The sequence below is a fragment of the Pteropus alecto genome, unplaced genomic scaffold (genome assembly GCF_000325575.1).
Source record: "Pteropus alecto unplaced genomic scaffold, ASM32557v1 scaffold137, whole genome shotgun sequence".
Classification (NCBI taxonomy): Eukaryota; Metazoa; Chordata; class Mammalia; order Chiroptera; family Pteropodidae; genus Pteropus; species Pteropus alecto.
This window is the reverse complement of record NW_006440135.1, coordinates 1237473-1262307: the sequence shown is the minus strand read 5'-3', so window position 1 is coordinate 1262307 and position 24835 is coordinate 1237473. Positions and strand designations below refer to the sequence as shown.

The following is a 24835-nucleotide window of genomic DNA, read 5'->3' as shown; positions in this document are numbered from 1 at the left end:
AGTACAGACAGGTGGGGCAGGGAAACAAGGAAAGGTCTTAGTAAGTTTAGTAACGATGACAGCTAGGGGACAGGGCCTGCGGGGCCACCACCCACCCCCTCCCTTCTTTTCTGGAAGCCTGACGCCATCTGTCCTGGCCCGCTGCCCCCCACGCCTCTGACCGGCTGAGATAAGAATGTTTTAATTCTAACATTTCCACTTACCCGAAAAGAAATTTGTTCCTTTTGCCTCGTGAAGAATAAAACAAGTCACACACACGTACACATTTCATTAGTCTCTTTAATTAAACGTTCCAGGCATCCCAAACCCCATTAAAAAATTAAAACTGCAAAGTGCTTCGTTTCCTAAAAGCACATAAAACCCTCATGAGCCTCACAGTTCATGACGCAGGTCTCTCTGACATGACAGGATACATTTCACTCTTTGTTATAAAGGCACAGAAGCCGTCTGACAGCCCGGATATTAACCCACTGTGCACCGATGTCGCACTGATACGCAACTTAATACAATTATTAAAGCTTACAGCATGGTTTCCAACGACTCGTAAGGACATACAGATCCTCCCTATAAATAATAATTAAAAGAAATACTGGACTTTAAGACCAATGCAGGTGTAATGAAGGGACCTGAACGTTTCTGCGTGGGCAGTGACATTTCTTGATGGAAGCGAGACCTCGACCACGAAGCCTCCCACCGGCAGCAGGCGCTGGGCCCAGCTTCGCCAGAGAACAAAGTAAAAGGAGCAACGAACAAGCTGAAAACATACTTTCCTCACACGCCGTGCGACAGCAGGACGGCGGTCACTCGCAGAAGCTTCTACCATCCCGTCTGTTTCCAGCCGTTAAAATCGTGCTTTACAGGTCAGCAGTTCTGGACTGGGGTGCAGACGCCCCAGGACCCCCGGCCGGGTCACCGCCTGCGCCGTCCACACTGGCAGCCTGCTCTTCGTCCCGGTCGGCACTCGCCTCGTCCTCCGGTGGCCCGGAGCCAGAGGCACTGTCGCCTGTCAGGACAGGCCCTTCCTTCTTCTTCTCTGCCAGCACCTCCAGCCCCATCATCCTGAGGTAATGCAGCCGCTCATTCTTGGGCACGAAAGTTCGAATTGAGGCCTTTCCCCGCCATCCACACAACACGATGGGACACTGCAGGGTGTCTGGTTTCCTAGAGACAAAACGGCTTCGCGTAAGTGTTAAAAGTCCCCGTGACTGCACCTGAGGATGTGCGATCGCTCCAAAACAACACCGACCGCTAAACCGCTGGGAAGCCATTTAGCCTGCGGGCTACGGAGGGTTTGCGCAAAGGGAGATCAGCTTCCTTGTCCGTGCCCTGGGGACCTCCGACACCTTCCGGCTGGCCCGTTTTCCCTTCTACAAGCTCACGGTGACACGGCGCCCGAATCTGCAGATTCCACGCTTTCAACGTTAGAATTTCCACGTACTCGGTCCTCTCAAACGGGAAGACCCATCTGTGATGCTTCGCCCTGATGACACCGGACATTTCGGTCCAGTTGCTGCACCGCCCCTCATGGCTCGCTGCCCGTTTTTACAGATGGACAGACCGAGCCTCCCCGGAGGCTGGGCACCTTGACCCAAAGCAACAGCGCTGGCAAACTGGAGCACCAGGCCTGGCACCCAAAACCACCCATGCTTCTGAGACTCAATGTGCCACGTAATTTGGTCTGAGTGACCCTAATTAGCTCTTCCTGGTTACCCACCCACATAGCAACGCAACCTTCTAGGGAACACCATGCCTGTTGCCAGCGCGCACTGTCACCTAGGTCCAAAGCATCCCCGCCCCCCAGCCTGCTGGAGCCCGCCTTCCGAGCGCCTACCTACTCGCCAGCCCACGTCACCTCCCTTTTCCATGCCCGAGACGGCGGAGAGGTCTGTCACTCTGTGCTCATCGCGCACCACGCACGTCCCTGCTGTGCGCGCCGTTATTTAATTTCTTTCAGATGTCACTCTGGCCTAGCTTTTAGGCTCCTAAAGGCCCTGTTTAATGTAACACAGGTCCCAAACCTACCTGACGCCAGGCGTCAGTGACAGAGGCTAAAGAAGGAATGGGCACAGAAGGCTTCAGTTATATTTTTAAAAAACAGAGAAAGGTAACGGAAGGGCCTGAACGGAGAGAGAAAAACCGCTAAAAAGAGGGGAGAAAACCCATCGGAACTTTTCCATTTTCCCCAGAGTAGAGCATGAACAAGGAGTTCGAAAATAACAACCAAAAAACACAAGAAATCCTCAAACTCTCATTCTTTTTTTTTTTTAATCTAATAATTCCTGGAGCTGTCTTTTCACTGGTGTACTTCGACTACTAGAAAACTAGTGTTTGCATGAGGAAAAGCAAATCCAGCTTTTAAAATATCCTAGTACTGTTCCTTTAAAAAACAACTCTGGCCAAACGGATTTGTAAAACCACGTGCATTCCTGAGACACTGGCCGTGCCCTCCGGTGTCTTCGTTCTCCCGTGAGCGCAGAAGCCACGAGACACTCTGACCCTATCCTGACCCGACCCCTGCCCGGGAAACACCCCCACCTATGTCACAGCAAACTCCGAGAAAGCGTCTACATCCGCTCAACCCTGCGGGAAAGCGTCTACACTGGCTTGACCCCGCGACCCGCCACCCAGCCTCGCCCTGCGCCTTCCTCAGCTCTTCCCCAGACTCGTCTATTCTCCCCACAATCCCCGGGGTCCCAGGGCCCTCCTCACTGGGGCTCTGCAGTGCTCTCCGGGTGAGGTCCGCCCCCCGCGGGCCCCTGTCCCGTCCACCTCGTCCGTCTTCCTCAGGCAGGCCCGCAGGCCCCCGGCTCCCCACAGGGTGGATCCACTCACGGAGCCCACGGGCCTGTCCCTGGCACTCCCTCCCGCTCAGCGCCTCGCATGGCTACTCAGCTGCCCAGCTCGCATTTCACACGCACCGAGTTCCTCCCTCCTGTTCTCAGGGGACAACATGTGCCCGAAGCAAATACCAAGAAGCCACTGCTGAGCGCCCGTCGCGTCACCGCCCGCAGTCCGTCCCGTCTGCTCCACGCAACACACGCCCCAAAGGGACGCACGTGCACCACTCTGCCCTCGTCCCCCGTCACCTCGCCTGCCGCCCTGTCCTGCCGCAGCACGCTTGCCCCGCCCCGCCCGCCTGCCCTCGCCGTCCAGCTCGTCCCTGCCTCGGGGGTGGGGGCCCGTCAGGCTCTTCCCACTATTCAGACTCAGGTCACATGCCACCTCCCCAGAGAAACTGCCCCAGCTCGGCAAAGCGCCCCACCCCTCCGGGCTGTACTGTTTGACTTCCTCCCTACAAACAGTGCTTCTTGTCACAGAGCGGGGACCACAGTAAGTGAACCAGTCTCCTGGGAGCACAGCTGACCCTGCCACGCACTCACCGAGCACTCTGGGCAAGTGCTGGCAGTCCACGACCCACTCCTCCCAGCCTCCCTGGGGGGTGTCATGGGAAAGCACAGCACCACAGTGGCTCTGAGGCGGCTGTCAGTGAGCTACGCGGGGCCAGGCCTGCCTGACCTTGTAGGGCGCCCCAGGCCTCCTCGTACTTGATAAGTTGGAACCCAACCTCGCTTCGCTGTTCAACCTTTACACTTGTTCTGTTTAAGACAGAAATCAGAATCCAGCTTCCAAAGCACAGAGAATAAGCACTATGCATTTTATTCTCTGAATAAAAATACATTTAGCCTGAGCTAAATGTTCTATAAAAACATACCTGCATGACGACACACAAGTTGTTCCGTTACAAAATTTTCCCAGTACTATTTTTAGGGGAACAGTCATAAAAGGCTTCTAAGACCACTCACAGTCCACCCCCCACCCCAGGAAAATGTGACTTCCGGCATCCTCACTTACGTGGGGTCTGGCTCGTACTTCAGGACGACACTCCCCTTGGCTGGAAGAGAAACACACGAGCATTGGCCAAGCGTTCCCACCTGTGGCACCTTGGCTGAGCATGTGTATGTGCTCGGAAAGCAGCAAATTATCCACACTTGGTCTCAAGGACCTCGATGGAGAAAGGACTTTCTAAAATCCAAAGCCCCCAGCCAGCCAAGCACCAAGCAGGGCAGCCAGGACAAGGCGGTCAGACCACCAGGGGTCTGGGTGGAGCTCCCCAGCAAGTCTCTCGCCGGGGTGGGGGGCGTGGCGGGGGTGGCGGGGAGGCGTGGGGACTAACCGCTTGTTAACCCTCAGAACTCAAAGATAAATAACAGCTCCAACTCCCAGAAACGGCATGAAACGACGGACAAAAAAAAATGCAAAAATTATACTGTAGTCACCTAAATGAAAGATTTAAAAAGTACAAACAGTTCCTTCATCTTTTAAAATAAACTCTCCTTTAAACTGTGGTTGTGTCTGAGCAAGGAAAAGGAGACAGACTCACACGGCAGGCTTTACACGTTCGCGTAAGACAGGGTCATAAGCTACAGGAACTGATCTGTTCAGTCGTCATCAAACTGAACCAGAAATATCGAACAGTAACATAAAAAATAAACGAGGGAAACAAAAATCAGAATTAAAACCCTTGGTGGTGACTTTTATTCTCAGGTGCAGACATCACCAGAGTAGTCGGCAGTGGAGACTGAAACATCAAAGCGACGTGACTGGCCCGCTTTGGCTGGCAAAGCAGCGGCAACTGCTGGCAAGACCGCGGACTCTGCTTCAGTGGGATCGATTAAAATGCCACGCCGACCCGGAAGCCTGTGCTGGCTGGTGTCCTGCGCCTCATACGCAAACCCCAGCCCCACACTTTCTTCCGCTTCCACGCAGAGCCCTCCCCTGGCTGCCTGCTTGGCGACGGGCAGGTGGCTTGGAGATCGCGGCCTGGAGCCTGGGCTGGTGGGCTGGCCAGGCCCCAAGACCTGCAAACCAGTGCAGGTGACTAGGGCCTCCACCGGGGTCCACAAGGGCACGGTGAAGTCAAAGAACCCCCAGAGTGCCTTCGACCCTCAGTACTCTGAGACGTCAGTTATGTTTTCACAAAGCCCTCTGGAGACGGAGTCAGGTCGAGAAAGCCGCAATGTACTAAATGCAAGACCGAGAGCTCCACCAAGGGCAAACGCCCACATCAGAAGCCTCCGTAAGGACAAGTTACGCCTCTACGCAAGTCCGACGCTTACCCAGGTCCTTGGCTTGGCTGTACGTCTCACTGCTAAGTTTTCTAAAAAATGGATTTTCCTGGGTTAATAGGATTTTAACGTCTTCCAACGACACAGTAATGATTCTTGAGTTAATAAATGGATACAGTGTATATATTCCCTGTGGAAAGAGAGGGCGCCATTAGGGACAAAAAGGATCACCCTATGCCAGTGTCGAACGGGCACCGGAGCTCTCGGGGCCTTTCCCGCCGCGGCCCCCGGGCAGGTCAGCGCCTGCAGCCCGGGGGCACTCGCGACACGAAAGCAAACCCCCTGGGGCAGGGGACCCACCACGGAGAGCCTGACGACCAGCCCAACGGGCGGCAGGCGCCAGCTCAGCTGAGTCTCCCAGGCTGTCGGGCCCGCTCAGAGACCCCGTCTGCGCCCGCGCCGCCCACATCTACCTCCACGTACCTCCTGTGCCAGCCGGAAAGCACAATCGAACTCTTCTCCACTGTTGTTTCGACACCAGACTTTTATCCCGGTGTTGATAACCTGTAAGTGGGAAAAATAAGCCGAAACGCGCATGTAAATAAAAATCCGGGTAACTGATTACAATGTTCCCTTCCACCACTTGAGGAGGCAGAGCTGAGCAACAGCTGAAAAGGAGGAGGAGAAAGCAAGACACTCTGAAAAGTCATCTGACTGAACAGGGGCTCACAGGGGGTCTCCAGGCCCGACTGACGCTCTCAAGTAGCTTTGTGTTTGTGTGGCGTATGCTGTCTAACGACCACAGGAGACGTCAAAAACAGGAACCTCTGAAAATGCGAGAACACGTAGGCACACATTCCCCGGGCCCTGAGCAGCAAGGATGCTGCTGCCTCGGAAACCCCAGTGGACACCCAAGACTGGAGAGGACAAAGGCAACTAATGTCCTCGCACTGCCACAAGGACACGTCAACCCGCGGCCCTCCAGACAACACCAGGAGATGTGAGGCTTGAAGACACAGCCCAAGGGCAGACGAGCTGGGAGACAGCGAAGCGAGTGAAGACGGGCTGAAGGCAGAACGACAGAAGTGGAAACGGCCACCACCGAAGGCCAGAGCAGCAGCACTCGGCCCCCGAACCCGCTGCTCCTTCCTCCCAGGACACAAGCAGTGAGCGACACTCCGACAGGGGCACACCGGCCACGCGGCCTGGGCCTGCCACGGGCTCCGAGAGCGCCCGGGCTCCCAGCTGTAGGGGAAGCAGCGCTGCCGTGCCCGGTGCCATCTCCCGCGCCCCGTGCCACGCCGCGCCCTCACCTTCACCCGCTCGCTGTTGTTCAGCAGCACGTTCCGCAGCTCCTTGGAGACCATGTAGAGCTGCCTTTTCTTCCCTTCCGTCGTTCGCGTCAACAAATTCATCCTCGGGAACGAAGGGTCCAGAGCGTAAAATTTCCTGTTTACAGGGAGCACAGGCCAAACTTTAACGTACGGCCCTGGGCAGCCTCCACCCCGACAGCGCTGGGTCCCGGAAACCTGGTGTGGGATACGGCACCGAGCCCCGCGCCGGACTCCCGTCTCTAAGCTGAACCCACTTCACCCGCAGCGTCCAGGCGGCATTTACTGGCGGTGCGGCCAGGTCAGAGCCCCAGGCCAACATGGGACCTTCTCTCCCTGAGGTGCTACTCCAGACAAGGTCCCAAACCACTCGAAACGGTTTAACAGGGATTTTTACAGATGCACGAAAGGGACCAGTTACCCGCAAGATGAAGTAAGTGACCGCCCTGGTCAACACACACAGGACTCTCCTGACTAAGGACACGAGACTCTGAGACTCATCCCAGCACGTTTCCTCTCGGTTCCCTCTCGGTTCTGCCTGGAAGTTCCCACCTGGCGACGCCCAGCCCCACCTCCCAGCAGACCCGCCACCCTCATTTCTTAAATGGAACTCACATCCCACAGCCTAGGCCGCTGAGCGCCTAACGCAACCAGTGACCCACAGCCGGGCGCAGGCTGAGCCCGTGCGTCATGTTCTCGACTATCCCCGGGGGCAACTACTTCCTGTCATCACTGCTCAACTGAAGGGCTCAGGAAGCACCTTCTCAAGGTTCAGCCAGCTCTAACATACAACTAAAAAGGAAAAATGCTGCTTGCTACACGGAGCTAAATAAAACACCGTGGTTAAATGGGACCAGTTATGCATTTGTAACCCTACAGTAAACTTCTTTAAATGAGGGCTTTAGAAGGCTGAATGAATCCTTACTGGATAGGTGGAAATAATGGGTCATCTTCAGGAATAAACACGAACGGATCCTCTTTAAATCCAAACAGCTTCATTTTCTTCGATGGAGGAGGACTAAGAAGGAATGTGGGGTGAGATGTCAGTCTGGAACCTGGGTGGTAATGCTGACCACTGCTCAGAGCACTGACCCCTCCCCGCCCGGCCCTCGCCCCACCCCCACTCTGCACCTGGGGTGAGGGTGACAGCAGGCCTGCGGGCCTTCAGCCTCTACCTCCCACAATGGCAGGCAGCCGCACTCGCACCAGGTTCATTAACACTGAACCGCGATGTTCCCGCCCCACCCGCTGCAACGCCATTGCAGAGAAGGCTCGGGACCCCGGTGAGCCTACGCGGCTGGGGGGACACCAAATGCGAGGCTCGAGACATGACCGACCCTGTTTCTCACCCACACACGCCGTCTTTCTTGTTTCCGTTATCGTCTAAGTTCTCAGTTCTTTCAATTACTTCCGCGTCACCCATTCCAGTGACTGGTGTCCTTTCCAGCTCGGAGGGACCCGCAGCTGTCCCTCCCGTGGGACCTGCAGGGCTGGACTGCGCAGGCGCCCTCAGCTCCGCAGAGTCTCCCTGCAGCTGTCACAGGGAACAAGGCCGTTTAACTCAGAGAGCAGCCTACTTTGCACTGCTCCAGAAAATCATGAACAAAATTAAGCTCACAAAATCGACCTTAACGATTCTCTGTAGTCTTTTACGTGTAAAAGAAAGAAAACAAGAATTTTTCTAAAAGGTATTTTAAATCTATTTCCTATTACAAATGATGTGTGGACATTGTTTCTTTAAAGTTAAAATCAATTCTACATCAACCCCATAAAAAGCACAGACGGCCTGTTTCGTAGGCAGAAATGCCAGCCTGTCTTCATCTCGGATCTGCTCTGTGCACGGCACACTGCGGGATGCAAATGCGTGAACACCACCACCCCTAAATGTCAGGGAGGCCGAAAGCGACAAGTTCCAAATAACCGCAGCCGGGGGAGGGCAGTGCAACCTCTGGGACGCCCGGAGACACAGCTGGCAACGAAAGGGCGAGCGAACGCTGGGGACGAGGGGACAGCCTGCTGCATATCAGGCTTTTGCCCTGGGCAGCCGTATGAACTTGGTTTTAGGAGTAAGATGTTTCACTTAGATTAAAGTTTGCACATGCATTTTATACAAAATCTTATATAAAAGTTATTTAAAACTACAAGTCTTTCTAACAACTCACAAGACAGATAACAGTACTAACCCCAAACCCTATGAAGCGAGTTCACAAATGAGGGCACTGGAGCGCAGAGTTAACACGCTCCCCGAGGTCGCAGAGCCAGGAGCAGAGGGGCTGCTCAGGTTCCAGAGCGGTTAACACCAGGCAACGCCGCCTCCCCGAGAGCAGTTAAAGTGCAGGAAAAAAAAGAAAAACGCAACCTCCCAACCTCTGTGACAAGCCTGGCTACGAAGGCACGCCCCTCCCCCATCTCTGCCCTGGCACGGCCGCCGCCTTCCTCGGGGCCCTTCTCACGTGCCCCCACTCCAAGGAGCCTCCTCAGTTCATCCCCGTGATCTGATCTTCCCTCCCTCAGAATACCAGCCGCACTTGCCAGCATGGCTCTGTCTGACATAAATTCTAGACCCACGTCACACGCCTTTGGGCTACGAAGGCACGCCCCTCCCCCATCTCCGCCCTGGCACGGCCGCCGCCTTCCTCGGGGCCCTTCTCACGTGCCCCCACTCCAAGGAGCCTCCTCAGTTCATCCCCGTGATCTGATCTTCCCTCCCTCAGAATACCAGCCGCACTTGCCAGCATGGCTCTGTCTGACATAAATTCTAGACCCATGTCACACGCCTTCAACTAGATTCCAGTGTCCCGGGGACAAAGCACCTGAGTTATCAGCATGGCCCTGGCAGTGCCGAGCTGGGCTGCCTCACAGGACAGGTGACCAAAACATAGCTACTCAATAAAATGAATAAGAAGTGATATAATAACAGAAGACGGGAGAAGTTAATGTTTAAATGACACCACGTGGTTCTAAAAAGTAAGACGCCGCATCACAGGAGTAAACTGAAGGAAAAGTTCAAAACCCGTGTACACAGGCAACCACGTGGCAAAACATCAAGGCGGCCCCAGAGCAAGGGAGCCCACAGCACACGCGCGGATGCCGGGCCCTCAGCCCGGGCCGTGCGTGCAGCAGCCACCGGCCACGCGTGCCCTCCAACCCCTGCGAAGGCGCTGAGTCAACGAGAGAGGTAAAATGCACACTGCTTTTAAAAACTTGCTAAGAAAGCACATGAAATACCTTAACTTTTAATTCTGGATACATGGAAACGACACTTTAAATATACTGGGATAAGTGAAACATTAAAGTTAATTCCACTTTTTTTTTGCGTTTATTTTTTAAACGTGGCTGGGGCTCTGCTTCTGTCAGCTGTGCTGCTCTGAGCGTCCCCAGCTCTCCCGCTCCTGGCCAGGACGCAGGGACCGTGCGAGTCCAATGCCCATGAACACTCCCGCCATCTGAGGGGAACGCTCCCTGGCCCGCACCCGCACCACGGGGACTGCCCGGAAACCGGTCGAGCTGTACACGTGAGTGTCAATCTGCACTGGTCCTATCCCAGAGAACTGTTTCTTTACTATTTCTCCAAGGTCTAAGCATCGTTTGTCCTAAGTTTTAAGCACAGTTCTCAAAGAAATACAGACCTTCGGGCCACGTTCCACGGCCGGGGAAGGCCGACGCATAAACTCAGAATGCCACGCGGGCAGAGGACAGCGCACGCTAAACCACAGCCTCGTGTCAGGCTTCGGGGCACCCGCTCCACCCCATGGCAGCCTCCCTCATGACCAGGAGGCCATGCAGACTCCTTACACGGGTCAGGCCTGTCCAGTTCCTTCCCAGCTAGGCCTGGATAAAGCCCTGTCACCACCCCTCACGGCGAGGGGAAGACGGGCTGGCCTGAGGTCAGCAGTCCTATCCACCTGCAACGGGCTGAGCTAAACAACCCCTAGGGGTCCAAGCACAGAGCCAGTTTGGGGGACTGAGATTCTGATTTTGAGCCACAGAGCTCTGTTTATATCTTTTCAAATTTTTATCAGATGTAAAAGAAATGCGTTCTCCAAAGTCTGCCTTTCCCATTTATCTACCCCTTAGAAGAAATTGCTACTTTTTGTTTGGAAAACTCAAAATTTAAATGAAGCCCCCCAACGCACAAACATTCATTCTCAGCTACAATCCATCCCCCAAAAACGCTCCACTGGTCCTCAGATTCTGCCTGAGTGCACAGAGGTCACGTGGTCACTGTGTTATTTTGGGAGACGTTTACCTTTGGTGCACGCTTATTCCATGGCATCGAAGACTTTTTCACTAATACTGCCACGAAGAACCCGCCAGTATTTTGATGATGTGGTAATATTCTAAGACTAAAAAGAAAACACAATTCTCACTTTTTAACTGTTCTAAAATACATTCTTTTAACACTAGATATCAAGACATACTTCGAAGATGACCTGTGATAGTCATACTTCGCTGCAAACACTGCCCTCGTTCACGGAACGGTCAGCGTGTAAACGTGCAAAAAGTTAACGCAACATCCAAAGTACTGCCACTTAGGTTCTACCCACGTCCCTTAGTCACAAATCCCTGAGGCCAGCAGCTGTGTGCCAGCAGCTAGCAGTACAGAGAAGCTGTTGCGTGCTGCCAAGTCCACACAGCCGAGGTTGGCCACAGGCACAGCCCGGGCCTCGTGGGAGGGCCAGACGGCCCGCCCCCCGCCACCTGGACCTCCCGGAACCCCGATCCCCCGGAGCCCCGCATGCTCACCACCGCTCTAGGTGCATGGCCTGCAGCGTGTTCGCGTCCTTCGGTGGGAACATGGTGGGACGGATCTGGGTGTGTCTGCTGTGAGGAACCTCGTCCCACGATGCGAACCACTGTCCATCTTTTGTCATGACCTGCAGAGTGAAGGCAGGGACCCCGAATCACTAGCATGACCAGTACTAAGAAAAACCACAGGGTGCCACGTATGTGCCCTCGCACATGACAAACGGCAGCTCTCAGTTCTCTCCAAAGCTAGGAAGACTGTTTGCAAAGATAAAATGAGATCATCACTTATTCCATAAAGGATGACCATTCTACAAAAAAAGCATTTCCCATGTGCGATTAAAAAAAAGCCTCACAGTTTCTAGTTTAAAACTGAAAAGTTAATTGTTCATTTCACATTTGAAATTAAGCTTGACTCCCAGCCAATAAAAATAAGTAAATAAAGCAAAGTTGTGCTTATGCGGACGAGAATGACAAAGTCGATTTCTAAGTGGAGAATCAAGGCAGGAAAACCTTTCCACTGCCAGAGGCCAGAGAAGAACATCTGTAAAATCGTACCACTTATTATGATGTATGTATTTTAAAATTGATGCTAAACTGCATCACCAAACACAGTATTATTCCAGTTACCCAAGTATGGGCGCTTTACAACTTTCTTACTACGACGAGCCCCGTACGCTGTGCTCTGTTTAACCAAAGGCTTCACAGAAAGGCTACCTTCCACTGGGTGAGTCCAGGCATCCACTTTAGTCCCGGCAACTCAGAAGACACGTCAGCAAGCTCCAAGGCACCTAGGATTAAAAATAAATTTTTTTTTCACATGATGCTCAGTTAAAGAAACCAGAGGCAAAAATCACATAGTGCATGATTCTGCGTACAGGAAACGCCCAGGGAGGGCAAAGCCACACAGGCAGAAAGCATGGCAATGGCTCCTGGGTGGGGGCGGGACAGGAAGTGACCACAAATGGGCAAGAGGGCTCCGTAATTTCTTAGTAACTCTACTAAGGATCGCTGATTGTCCACTTAAAACAAGGGACAAGGGACTGCTATGGCGTGTCCATCGGAGCTCAGCGAGCTGCTGAGGAAGGGAGGGGCTGCAGAGTCCCAGGGTGCCTCCAAGACCGACTGCATGGCCAAGGCTACCTTGAAGGCGCCCCGAGGCCAGGACGAGACATGTGTCTCTCACGTGACCTGGGTCTTCTTCATGCGTTCGTGTCTAACAAACATCCCGGACCTGAAAGCATTCAAAGTGAATGTGGAAATTTTTAAACATTGTTTTAAGTCCAAGTTTTCTAAAATTGCCCACGAGGGCAACAGTCCAGTTTTAAAACACTGTGTCTCAGCAGCGACATCACAGGAAGCTGCGAGATGGGGCCAGGAAACCCTTACCATGAACGACCACAGACACGGACCTGACAGCCTCACGGAGGGACCCCACAGAGGCCAGGAAAACGTGGCAATCACAGTAACAAAGCAAGAGAATCCCCAAAGCGTGCCCAGCAGTAAGCCGCCTCTGACAGAAGCAGGACGCTACCTTCCGCTAGTGTGTCAAACAGTCTTACTTTTAAAGGTGAACGAACACTCACAGCGCGGGATCACGGAAACTGGTTTTCTCAGTGAGCACTGCCCAGTGCTCGGCAGCGCCTTCCCGCCGGTTTGGGTCAGAAGCCACCTCCTCTGGCCCAGCAGTCACAGACTGAACGTTTACCGGCCACCCTTCCTCTAGCTAAGTCTCTGGGGACCACATCGCGTGCTGTCACAACCCCCAGCAACTGTCGAGTACAGAGCTCAGCTGAGGTCTATTCTCGAGTGAAGTCACGTCTATATGGCGGTCTGAAACGAACAGTGGCTGTGACCGCAAAAGCTACACTGGAAATAACCTGCCCAGTAAGAAAACAATTACCGAGTAGGACACCCGGACTTAATTTACTATTAAATCACTTCCCGTTTGCCCCGAGAATATTCGCCAGTGGCGCTTGCGGCTGCAGTGTTTACTCAGAGATAACTCACAGGTCACAATCTTAACTTCAGCCCCAAAGTTTGCCACAAAATATCTCACTTTATTTTCGCATTGCTCTAGTATATTGATAGTCTTTGGAAACAAACGACATCACTCTATTTATTGCATTGTTTTTAGTAGGGGTATTTCCACTGACAAAACACAGTAATTCTCAATCACCGAAAACGTCAAATCCTAGAAAACGCAGCGTCCCACGCGCGACGTTAAGGTAATGCCAGCGGGGAGCCGCGCTTTCTCCCCGAATGGGAAAAGGGTTGAACTGCATCACGCAGTCCTCCCCTCCACGAACCTTCTGAAATGAAGCATCACCGAGAACGTAGAGGTTAAGACCAGGCAAAGAACATCATTCAGCAATCGCACCTTCCTGCAGACCAACCCGAGTGCAGCAAGAACAGAACACACAGCTCTCACGGTGACCCGGGAGGCCTGTCCACACAGCGCTGACCCGTCAGCCTAACCAGAGCCTGGACAGTGCGGGCACACTCGCCTCAACGTCTGGGGGAATGCACACTCGCTTCAACGTCTATGTTTCAACTTACATCATTCACGCACGCACGGTAAATCTGGCAACATCCTATTCTGAAAGTCGGCAATTTCTCGTTGCGTACTTTAAGGAGAATATGATGGGAACGATGTCATTTCAGTGAAAACGTAAAAGCAGAGTATTTTACATCAGAGCACACGGAAATCGCTGTTCAGAACGTTTCGTGCACTCTGCCCGTCCTCCCACGCAGAGCAGTGGTGTAATTAAGCCCTCACACCCACCAGGATGGGTACGGTCAAAGCCATGGAACACAGCAAGCGCTGCTGGGAACACCAACGGGCACCGTCGGCAGAAACTAAGACGGTGCAGCCGCCGCAGACACAGTACGGGAGTCCCGGAACACAGACACGGCGCACCCCCAGCAACCCCACTTCTACGTACACACCCAAAAGAACCGGAAGCAGGGCCTGAGAATCATCTGCGGTCATCTGTGACCCACGGTCACAACAGCTGAGACGAGGAGACCCACGTGTCCATCGATGGACGCTGGAGATACACAATGTGGCCCACGCATACAATGGAGCCCAAAAGGGGAAGGAAGCTGACACCTGCTGCCACAGAGAAACGCGAGGACATGACGCTCAGGGAAACAAGCCAGGCACAGAAAGACGGACACCGTATGACTCCACGCGCGTGAGATACCCAGGGGGGTCAAACTCGCAGAGACAGAGACTGCAGTCGTGGGGAGGGGTGACGGGAGTTACTTAACGGGTTCAGAATCCCCACTCTGCAAGGAGGAGCTCTGGAGGTTCACACAGCGATGCACACGTACTTTAAAATTGCTGAGATGCGTGTTTAAATACAGGTAAGACGATAAACGTTATGTGTTCTACCACAATTACGTTTAAAATTGCTAAGAACCTGACGTAATCTTTCACACTGAGACAAAAAAAAATGGGCAAATCTCGTAATTCATGAAATACAACAAATCTATTATATAAGCATGTTTTCAATTAAGGATGTCTCATTTTAGCGTTTATAGGCTAAATCCATATAAGCAGATGCAGGAAAAAGTCTACAAGAATATACACTATAGCAATAAAAAAAGGTTTTGTAAAGTACGGTTTGATTAAAAGGTTCATCGAGCATGCTCACCTTCGCTTTTTTCCAGTAAAGATGCTATGACTGCTTCATCTTCGATAGGGTTCAGGGAACACGTGGAGTAAACCATCCGACCGCCTTCTACCAGCTGCTCAGCCCCCCGCGTGGCGATGCGTAGCTGTAAGCTAAGGACAGGTGACCAGGTTACCTCGGCTTGAACAGCTCTACAGGTGCCTCTTACGTCACGTATTTACTATAAGTCTTTATGACAAACTTACGATAAACTACAAAATACTCTAGGTAAAATGAACCATCCCAATAAAAAAAACCTAAAGTTTTTAAGTGAAGTTAGAATCAATGTAAAGAAAGTAGCTCATGTGAATAAAATAGCATCAGTTCATGTGAATACTGGTTTGGCTGTTCTGCGTACCTTCCCCAGCATGTAAACAAAGCATAAAGTGATTGACGACCAAATTCAAAATATTAGGCCAATTTCACTATTAAAAATTCTCTATATTCGTAAGAATATTTGACTTTTTTTTAAATGAACAATCTGTATCCCTTAGTACATTCTAATCCTAATGCCTATGTCACAAAAACAGGGTTAAGTAAGAAAAACAAAAATCTCTTGCTAGTCATTAATGTTGCATACTCATTTAATACACTTCGATCATCCCAAGGTCTACATTTAAGAATGCATAATTTTAATGTTAAATGAAAAAAAACGCAAAGCTCTGTAGACTGTACAATCAAAACGGTTCAAAACAGGTATTTTAAAAATCTTTAGGCACAGAAAACCACTACAATACAGTGGGCATTACAGGAATTATCTTTGAATTATGAGATTTTGTTTTTCCTTTTAAGAATTTTCCAAATTTCTTTAAAGACAAAAAATATTTCCGAGATCAAAATGTGAAACAAAAGAATTCAACACAAAAGAATAGTAGACAGGCAGGAGAAAAGATTGGTAAAACAGTAAGGTGAACAGTCATTTCATGAAAAATACGTTTGAAACGTTAGAGGAAATTTTTCTAAAAGGAAGTTTTAATAAACGTCTACCTAAGATGTTAACAATTTACATTTCGGTTTGCTACTCGTAAAGGTTTTACAGAACAACCCCTCTGCTGCACGAGCAAACTCCCTCGCAGGCAGCCGTTAATACTGATATGTCAGCCGTCAGTCAAGGACCTGGGCGCCCAGCTAGGTAGGTGACTGAGCAGTTAAGCTTCGCTGATCCGTCCAAAAGCGCGGCCAGTGACAGCCTGACTCACCCGTGCAGCTGCAAGCTGTTTAACGTGGTCCACTTTTTCCAAACATCGATGTTTTTTCTCATAGTGCCATCTCCACTGGAAAGAGATATTTAAGAACTTAAAACTCTACCGGTAGATGGTTAGCTTAATGAATATGTCACATTCAGGCTAAATTACAAAACAGGTTTTTAGCACATTACAAATACCAATTAGAAAACAATCTAAATCCTCACAAACTACAACCAACTTGCTATTTGTTTCGGGGACACTCCGATGCATTAAACTTTTAAATCATACTCCAGTTTTCAATTCGAGGAGGAAACAGATTTGAAAAGGAAACATTCGACACTCGGAGACAGCAGCTACCTTCCATCTGGGGCACTCCCAGGACTAACCGTTGGCCCTTCCATCCGGGGCACCCCCAGGACTAGCCGTCGGCCCTTCCATCCGGGGCACCCCCAGGACTAGCCGTCGGCCCTTCCGTCCGGGGCAGCCCCAGGACTAGCCGTCGGCCCTTCCGTCCGGGGCACCACCAGGACTAGCCGTCAGCCCTTCCAGCCGGGGCACCCCCAGGACTAGCCGTCGGCCCTTCCAGCCGGGGCACCCCCAGGACTAGCCGTCGGCCCTTCCAGCCATGGCACCACCAGGACTAGCCGTCAGCCCTTCCAGCCGGGGCACCCCCAGGACTAGCCGTCGGCCCTTCCAGCCGGGGCACCCCCAGGACTAGCCGTCGGCCCTTCCAGCCATGGCACCACCAGGACTAGCCGTCAGCCCTTCCAGCCGGGGCACCCCCAGGACTAGCCGTCGGCCCTTCCAGCCGGGGCACCCCCAGGACTAGCCGTCGGCCCTTCCAGCCATGGCACCACCAGGACTAGCCGTCAGCCCTTCCAGCCGGGGCACCCCCAGGACTAGCCGTCGGCCCTTCCAGCCGGGGCACCCCCAGGACTAGCCGTCGGCCCTTCCAGCCATGGCACCACCAGGACTAGCCGTCAGCCCTTCCAGCCGGGGCACCCCCAGGACTAGCCGTCGGCCCTTCCAGCCGGGGCACCCCCAGGACTAGCCGTCGGCCCTTCCAGCCATGGCACCACCAGGACTAGCCGTCAGCCCTTCCAGCCGGGGCACCCCCAGGACTAGCCGTCGGCCCTTCCAGCCGGGGCACCCCCAGGACTAGCCGTCGGCCCTTCCAGCCATGGCACCACCAGGACTAGCCGTCAGCCCTTCCAGCCGGGGCACCCCCAGGACTAGCCGTCGGCCCTTCCAGCCGGGGCACCCCCAGGACTAGCCGTCGGCCCTTCCAGCCGGGGTACTACCAGGACTAGCCGTCAGCCCCTGAGACGCACACAAGGGAGAAGTTTTGATTCTGCTACTTAGAAACTTGGTTAACTCAACAGTGGTATTTTAATCGGAATTCCATGGATAATGATACACTTACAAGGACTTTCCACATAAAATTCAATTAAGTCAATTTAATTTCTTTACCATGGTTTTTCTACACATCAGTTAAACATTTTTGATTTTATTTCATGTAAATTTTTTCCAAGTAAATTTTATAATACAGACTTGTTCCATTAATCTTTCTGTCCACTTTTAATTTTAGCTACCCCGTTTTTCTGGGATAAATTAAACTTTCTCTATAAAGTTTAATTTTCCTTGGCCTAGTCACGTGTCCTTGAGATGAAAAGTCTACAGGGTGAAAATGTCCTATGAGATATAATGGTTTTCAAGTGACATTCTTCACGTGCACGGTGGTGGCTTAAACTTCTACCATAATTTCAGGAGATTCTCAGCTTACAACTTAGGCTCATAAGGTCATCGCGTTCTCGCAAAATGAGAAAGGAGTTATACTTCTGATCAAAAGAACACGAGGATAAGAAAACATCGGGTTCAAAGAAAATTAGAAAATTGCCATATAGAAAAAAAGAAATGCCGTTCATGATAGATTTTAAATGTTATTTTAAAGGGAATTATTCCAGGTATTTAAAACCCTGCCATGTTCAAGGCTACCAGCTACAATTTCAAACGGAGATCCACGTCTAGTGGTAAATCTGCCACCTGTTTACACAAGATGGATTTAATATTAATGTGTCATGAACACTGTTTAGTGCTAAGAAAGTTGTGTGTCGGTTTCTGTACTCTGGGCTCAACAACGTCACGTGTTCAGAAGGTATTAAAGCCTTGAGATTGTCACCTACATCACTGCCTGTGGGAACTTAACTGTCTAGTTTGATGTTTCTTTTTGGAAAAACTCGATTATTGAATTATGCCATGAGATTCTTTTAAACGTAAACTCTAAAAATGTAAACTTTACATGTAAAATTTGAAAAAAAGTATGTGAAAAAATACAGGTAAAATCAGTTTCTCAAAGGTTTTAACTCCCAATTTCATTGTGCTAAATAACGTAAGACTTACCACAGATGCCCAACGTGATTATGTACAGTGTTTTACATACTTGCTGGATAGTGTTTTACATACTCGCTGAAGCATGAGTGTAAATACCTGGATGAGCAGATCATTCCAAGCAACCACACCCCGAAATGCAGCACGGGAGGACCACACACTTCCCTCTCAGGCATCGTCTTCCTCTTTTTAGACTACCCATCAAAACCACCCTTCCTGCAGCTGTATGTCCCGTGTCCTCCATCTGTGCTGGGCGTCAACCAAACTCCAAGTGCCTTCTGACTTAGGTCTTGACGTTTCTCTCTACACACCAGTCGCCAGCAGAGTCACACGTACAACTACTGTGCTCACGTGCAGCTTCGTCTGAGTGTGTACTTATGTCCTCAGTGGTCCTGGGCTTTCTGGTCTCTGGGAACTCTACGTACCTGCAGGGGACGTCGCATAAGATGCGATCGTAGAAGAGAATCTCCTTCCTCCCGCCCACGTCCACGCTGAGTCTCGGGATGCTGGCCGCGTCGTGGTTGACCACCATGATGCACGGGCTGCTCAGCCTTTTGGCCTGATGGACGAGCAGATAGCAGCGTTTGTTGTCCACGTCATTCGCGATGACAAATCCCTCTGGGAACATCAAATTACAGTGTCAAGTGACATGCAGCTTAAGGAGAGCAATTTCCTGAAATACGTAACCTCAAGACTGGCGGGTGAGAAGGAACGACCCGCCTTACGCCTGGATCCGGAGCGTAAGATTCACTCAGACCACGTCAGTCGTTCAAAACAAGCGACCGGCTGGCTCGGCACGGACTTTATGGTCACTTAAAATTTTACAACTTCGAGATTCATTTATTCATCTGTTAATCAGTTTGCACCAATTATTGTGCTAAAAATCTATTTTCTACTGCTATTAACCATTAATTAAAAAGGCGGATGAGGAGAGAGAGAAGGGGTAGAAAACAACAGCATCGCCTGACAAGTGTTTAAAACACGGGGCGCGGCTGGGGCTCCACTCTAGACCCTGCGGGTCTGTCTCGGGGTGGGGCCTACGCTCCTGCAAGTTTAACCAGTTTTCTGCGGGGTTCTGAGCTGTGCCCCCCGGTTAAGAACCACGCTGGAAAGTTCCCTGGGTGCCAGCTCCTCTCACTTTCGGTTTCTCTCTCGTTTCTGCCTAATAACATTTTACGATCAATACTGCTCTTCTAAACAGTATGAAATACGAAGCACTAACAGGAAGAGGCTCTTCACTACCGATTTGGAGAAAACAAGAAACTTTCTAAGTAAAGATATTCACCACGGAAAGAAGGACTCTTAAAAAACACAGCTAACAAGCATACGCATTAAAACCAAACTAGAGCGGCTGGCTTAAATGAAAGGGAGGAGGAGACACGGGTAGGTAAACATTAAAAGACGAGCAAACAGTATGAATACTCTCTCTCCCGGCTTTAAAAAATCCCCATAAAGGAGCATCAGTGATACTGTAGGAGCTGCCATCTTCTGAGCACTTTGTGATCTTATATTGCATTCCCCAAGTTTATACTGATGTCTCATTCATACGTGACGTCTAGTAACGCCCCCTAACTCGACTTGTAAATGGTGCTGGGATTTGAACCTGGGGAGTCAGACAGCAGCTCTTAACGACTACACTCTCCTGCCTCTCAAAATCGGCAGGTAATCAAAACGACAAAAGCGAACAATGTGAAACTCACTACTGAAAATTCAAACAGAAACTGAAATCTATCTACTGTGGCTTAATAAAGACAGACCATTTGCTGTTCCAGAAAACACTCAAATTCAAAGGAAAGGCCCCTTGCTGCATGGTGCATGCTGGCTGGGGACTCAGGATGGCAGTGTGCAAAGTGCCCAGCTCCGCCAGAGAGGCTCAGGCAAGAGTCTAACAGCTTCCTCGCTCCCAGCACACGGGCTCCGGCCCTCCAAACGCCCACAAGGTGCGTACCTGGGAAAGGGACGCTCATGTCGGCATGCAGCATTTCGATTAACTGCGTGGTCTTCGATCCAGGCGCTGCACACATATCTAAGATCTAATAAATGGCAAAAAAATACTTGGTATTTTTATTTCAAGAAATCAAACACTCTACACTTAATTTAAAACAATTTGAATCATCCTAGTAGTTGGTTTCTATTCCAACATCCAAATATATCTCTTTAAAGAATGAATCTACAACGAATCTATAATGTAGAATGTCCCCAAACTTACTCTCTCCATGGGGGCAGAGAAGTGGCGACAGGTGGCACTGAAAACCAGTGACAGCACTACAGTTAGTGATGAGTGTAAACACCCTAAACGCAAGCAGCACCGTGACACACTGCCAGAGCACCAATAGCTGGGCTCAACTCTCAGCTCGGCCGCTGTCCAGCGCCGCACCCAGGGCCGGTCATCTGCTTCCACTTTCTCATTAGAAAACAAGGGGACAGTGGCAGCATCGACCCTCACAGCAATGTGTGGATAATAAACGAATTAATTCACGAAAAGAGTGAAGAGCAACGCTCGGTACATGACGAGCTCTCACTACGACTGTCAATCCGATCTGGTCAATCGAAACCACTGAAGGTAACCTGTGCAGCAAACGAATGAATTCAGAAACAAGCTTTCCGAGGGAAGGAAAGAGCTACGTGACTCATAAAAACTGAATGCAAAAATGCAAAAATTAACCTAAAAGGAAATATATATCACTTTCTACTTTATTCAAAGTGAAAAAGAAAAAAAGAAAAAAGCAAGGATTTGTGATATTAAGGAAAATGGTCCCAACAAAACAAAGGCACCGACAGTGACAGCAGCCTGCCCACCGCCATGTTCTGCGTCAACACGATACCTTGTGGTGAGGATGAGCATTAAGCAACAGCGGTGGAATCATGCTAACGGCTTCTTGACGACTGATGTTTCCCTTCAAAAAAAAATAAAATTTAAAAAAATATTAGCAATGACATTTTAAAAGGCAGAAAGTTTCACCATTGGAAATTCAAAATTTCGAAGGCAACAAAAAAAGACCACATAATCATACACGGAACGAGGGTTAGTGCTGTCACACAAACATTTAGTGAGGACGGCAGATTTTTATACCAGGGGATAAGGGGCGGCCACCTGAAGACCAAATAAGGGTGACAGTTAATACCGAAACTTATTTTAACACCACGCATAGAAATGCAGGCATAGGACTAAGTTTTATAATTTTATAAAAGAAACTCTATAAAAGAAAAGGATTTTACGCTTACATAGTCCCAACTTCCCAACTTCAGAAGGCACGGAAGCCGGATGAGCATGTGTCACAGGCAGACTCTGCTACCGAAACACTCTCAGCAAAGGGGACACAGGACCGGGTCCCCATGAGCAAGGTTTCCCTCTCAGCGGAAACTGCAACTCCTGTCTCTGAGGCCCCGTTTCCAGGAAGTCACATCTGCTCTCTAGTCCTGGTACCTGCCGCTCAGAAAGCTGAAGACGCCACCGCTGGTCTCCTCTCCTCAGAGACACAGTATCTGAAATTCCTCACTGAATCGTCTGTCACGACAGCTGGACCAGGACAGCTGTTAAAACGCATGGCCGTGCAGACCCAGACAACGCGTTCTCAATGAAGTCCGGCACTTGCCTCAAGCACGACTCTGCTTGTCCAGCCTGAACAACGAAAGCTCTGGAAGGGGTCATGACGTATCAGTGGCCTGGGGCCTCCGCACCGTCACATCCGGGTCTTTGGCACTTGAACTGCCATCGCTCACCACGTGCTCACGCATCTGCCTGTCAGAACCTGAACACAGACTGTACGTTCTCGCCGGCTAATTCCCACCTCCTGGGCTGCAGGCCAGCGGTGAGTCTGTGCAGCCCGCATCCCGGCTGACTCGCGAGGCACACTGGTTCCTGGCTTCGGGTTGTACCTGTGATTCTGACAAGTCTGCCTTCCGTTTTAATCCAGTTTTCAATTAAGGCATTAGCATGGGACAGGGACATTGGGCCCTGACGAGACATCCCGGCAGTTAGTCCTGGTTCATAAACACGTCTTGAAGGGGTTTTGCAGTCAGCTTTCAATAACCAAGAGCGTCTTATCCCATTGACTTCTGATCAAAAACCAGACTGGTTCCCTAAGACAGACGCTAACCGACACCAAACTCCCACCTCCTCCTCCACCGCTCAAAGCCGCCGAAATCGGCTCTTCACGACCCACCGCACCACGTTCCGCTCCACTCCCCACGAACCCCCACTCTGCCACCCCGACCTGCCCTCCACCCGTGTGCCGAGCCTCCCCTAACCCTGCATCTCGATCGAAGCCCGCTCCGAGAACCCTTCCTTGCGCTGGCCCAGCGCGGTCCTGTTTATTCCTAACTAATGGCGGGGCAGGGAGGGTGGAAAACCCAGCACGGCTTGGTTTACGGGATTACCAAGCAGGCAGAAAGCCCACGGTGGGAACGCTGTGGGTGGAGCAGAGGCTAGAACTCGGGGAGGTGAAGCGTTTCCACATCGGCTGTGGCTTCAGAGGAGAAACACGGGACGCACGTGATCTGTCAGTGGACGCGGAAGAGCAAACGAGAAACGCCATCTGCTGACACGTACGTTTCCTGGGCTGGGAGATTAGAAAATAGAAAGGGACAACTTCTGACTGGAAATGTGAGACTATTAGGAATATTCCCAGAGAATGAAAAGGAAACAGCAGAGCTTACAATAGCCGAACTGTACAGACATCACTGAATCACGTATCCAGGAAACAGGTATTTCATCGGTAAAAGTTTGATGCTAAAGGTAAAAAGTTTAGTGACCACAATGATAAACGTTCACTGTAACTGAGGAATCTGGGATGGCAAAAAAACTGAGAGGGTGAGGATGGGTGTCATTTTAGGAGAACCAAAATTGTCCTATTTAAGTTTTTAATGTATATATGTGTTTTGTTTTGGGAAACGTGGAGTACAGATAGGAACAAGAAAAAACAGAAATGATAAAAAGCGAGTTTAAAAGTCTCACTTCTGGTAAAATAAGTAACAGCCATAGAAACACATCGCTTTTACGACAAGCACCTGGCACGTGCCCCTAAGACGACAATGAGTGAACTGCGTGGTCGTCTCCGGGACGGCACGGCATCGAGCAAGGTGTGCTGTGCACACCAGTAGTGCAGCTCCCTGCACCCCCCGACTCAGGAGTAGCAGGAAGCAACCTGGCTGACAACTGTGATATCATTAAACTTCAAGCCTAGTCCAGTCAAACGGTAAGGGCTACGGACGTAACCTCAGATGAAAGGTGGCAGAGACGCTTAAAGGCGTCTTTCCTGGGTGCCTTAGCTACTTGATCATTCCCAGTGACAAGTAGGTTAAAATATGATTCTGATTCTGATGTACATTTAAAGCTTTAAGCAAACCAACAAATTTAAAGAACAGTACTCACAGATTCGGTTTCGCTAACCAGAAACTGGTGAAACTTTTCCAATTGTGGAGACTTTCGCAAGATTTTTCGACTTAAATTTGTGTGCCAGGCAAGTTCTTCAGGATACCTGACCAAAAAGAGAGTAAAACACTTATGAATCATATGTATTAAAGAGCTGTCTTAACAACGTCATGCTGATGCAAGTAATACACCAAATGTGACAGCCGATTTTGTCCTACTTGCTCATCCATGACCTGCTTCAGCAGTCGGCCACACCGCGTGACATCCGTGGGACACATGGAGCATAGTCCTACCTGCTTCATGGCCCCGGCAGAAACATGAGAGCCTGGGGGTCATAGGAGACACACGCATATGATGTCACTGAAAAATCACAGCGATGAATGCTCTAGATCCGAGGAAAAAGCAGTCGGCTCTGCTTCACTGTGTGGTGAGTTAGCGATGGCAGAGGCCATCAGAACAGAAGACCTAAGGTAACGAATTCCTTAAATTTAAAAGACGTGCAGATCGCACGGAATCAAAACAATGTGGTAGGGCAGGTATCAGGATGTTGGACAAATGTTCGATTATAATCTTATTTACCATATTTTTCACTATTTCTACAATAAGGCAGTCCGATCATGTACTGAAATGTTTTACGTATCAACATACCTTGGAAATCAACAATGCATAAATTTGAGCTCCTCGGTTGTCACTCATACAGAACTAAGAATGAAGCCTCTCCCGCCATTTCTGTGACTACATTTCAACTTTCTATAATGACGTCACTGGTCAGAACGTGTGTTTTTAAACCTGGCTTGCTCCCGTCCACTCATCTCCATCTGCGCGATTCAGTGCACCCGCACACCGCACAGCCACACTCAACCCACCACCCGACGAAGCGTAATGTGGCACTCGGTGACAAGATCTTCAGTTTTAGCACTTATTACATCTCGGGTGCAATAACAAGCTCAATTTAACAATGCAAGGTCACAATGTTTCCATGTGTCAAATTGCAACTAAGGTAACAGCCATGAAAATGAAATCAAATCTTCTGAAAACAAACTTTGAGTGACAGACACTTTAGGGC

At 50.5% G+C, this 24835-nt stretch overlaps 1 protein-coding gene across 1 annotated transcript in view; it reads right to left on the bottom strand.

Annotated features, from left to right (window-relative positions):
* Positions 1-261: 261 nt before the first annotated feature.
* The window catches only part of NSUN2 (NOP2/Sun RNA methyltransferase family member 2), a gene marked incomplete at its 5' end in the record, with an annotated part of 27869 nt that continues 3295 nt past the window's right edge, over positions 262-24835 (bottom strand). The window contains 16 exons of the mRNA XM_006917158.2: positions 262-1161; positions 3853-3892; positions 5118-5256; positions 5550-5630; positions 6380-6515; positions 7323-7415; positions 7747-7931; positions 10647-10743; positions 11144-11274; positions 11861-11934; positions 14803-14933; positions 16020-16094; positions 18821-19013; positions 20344-20428; positions 21221-21292; positions 23770-23875. Coding sequence (XP_006917220.2) covers positions 855-1161; positions 3853-3892; positions 5118-5256; positions 5550-5630; positions 6380-6515; positions 7323-7415; positions 7747-7931; positions 10647-10743; positions 11144-11274; positions 11861-11934; positions 14803-14933; positions 16020-16094; positions 18821-19013; positions 20344-20428; positions 21221-21292; positions 23770-23875 — 1945 coding nt within the window. The remainder of the gene's footprint in view (positions 1162-3852; positions 3893-5117; positions 5257-5549; positions 5631-6379; positions 6516-7322; positions 7416-7746; positions 7932-10646; positions 10744-11143; positions 11275-11860; positions 11935-14802; positions 14934-16019; positions 16095-18820; positions 19014-20343; positions 20429-21220; positions 21293-23769; positions 23876-24835) is intronic.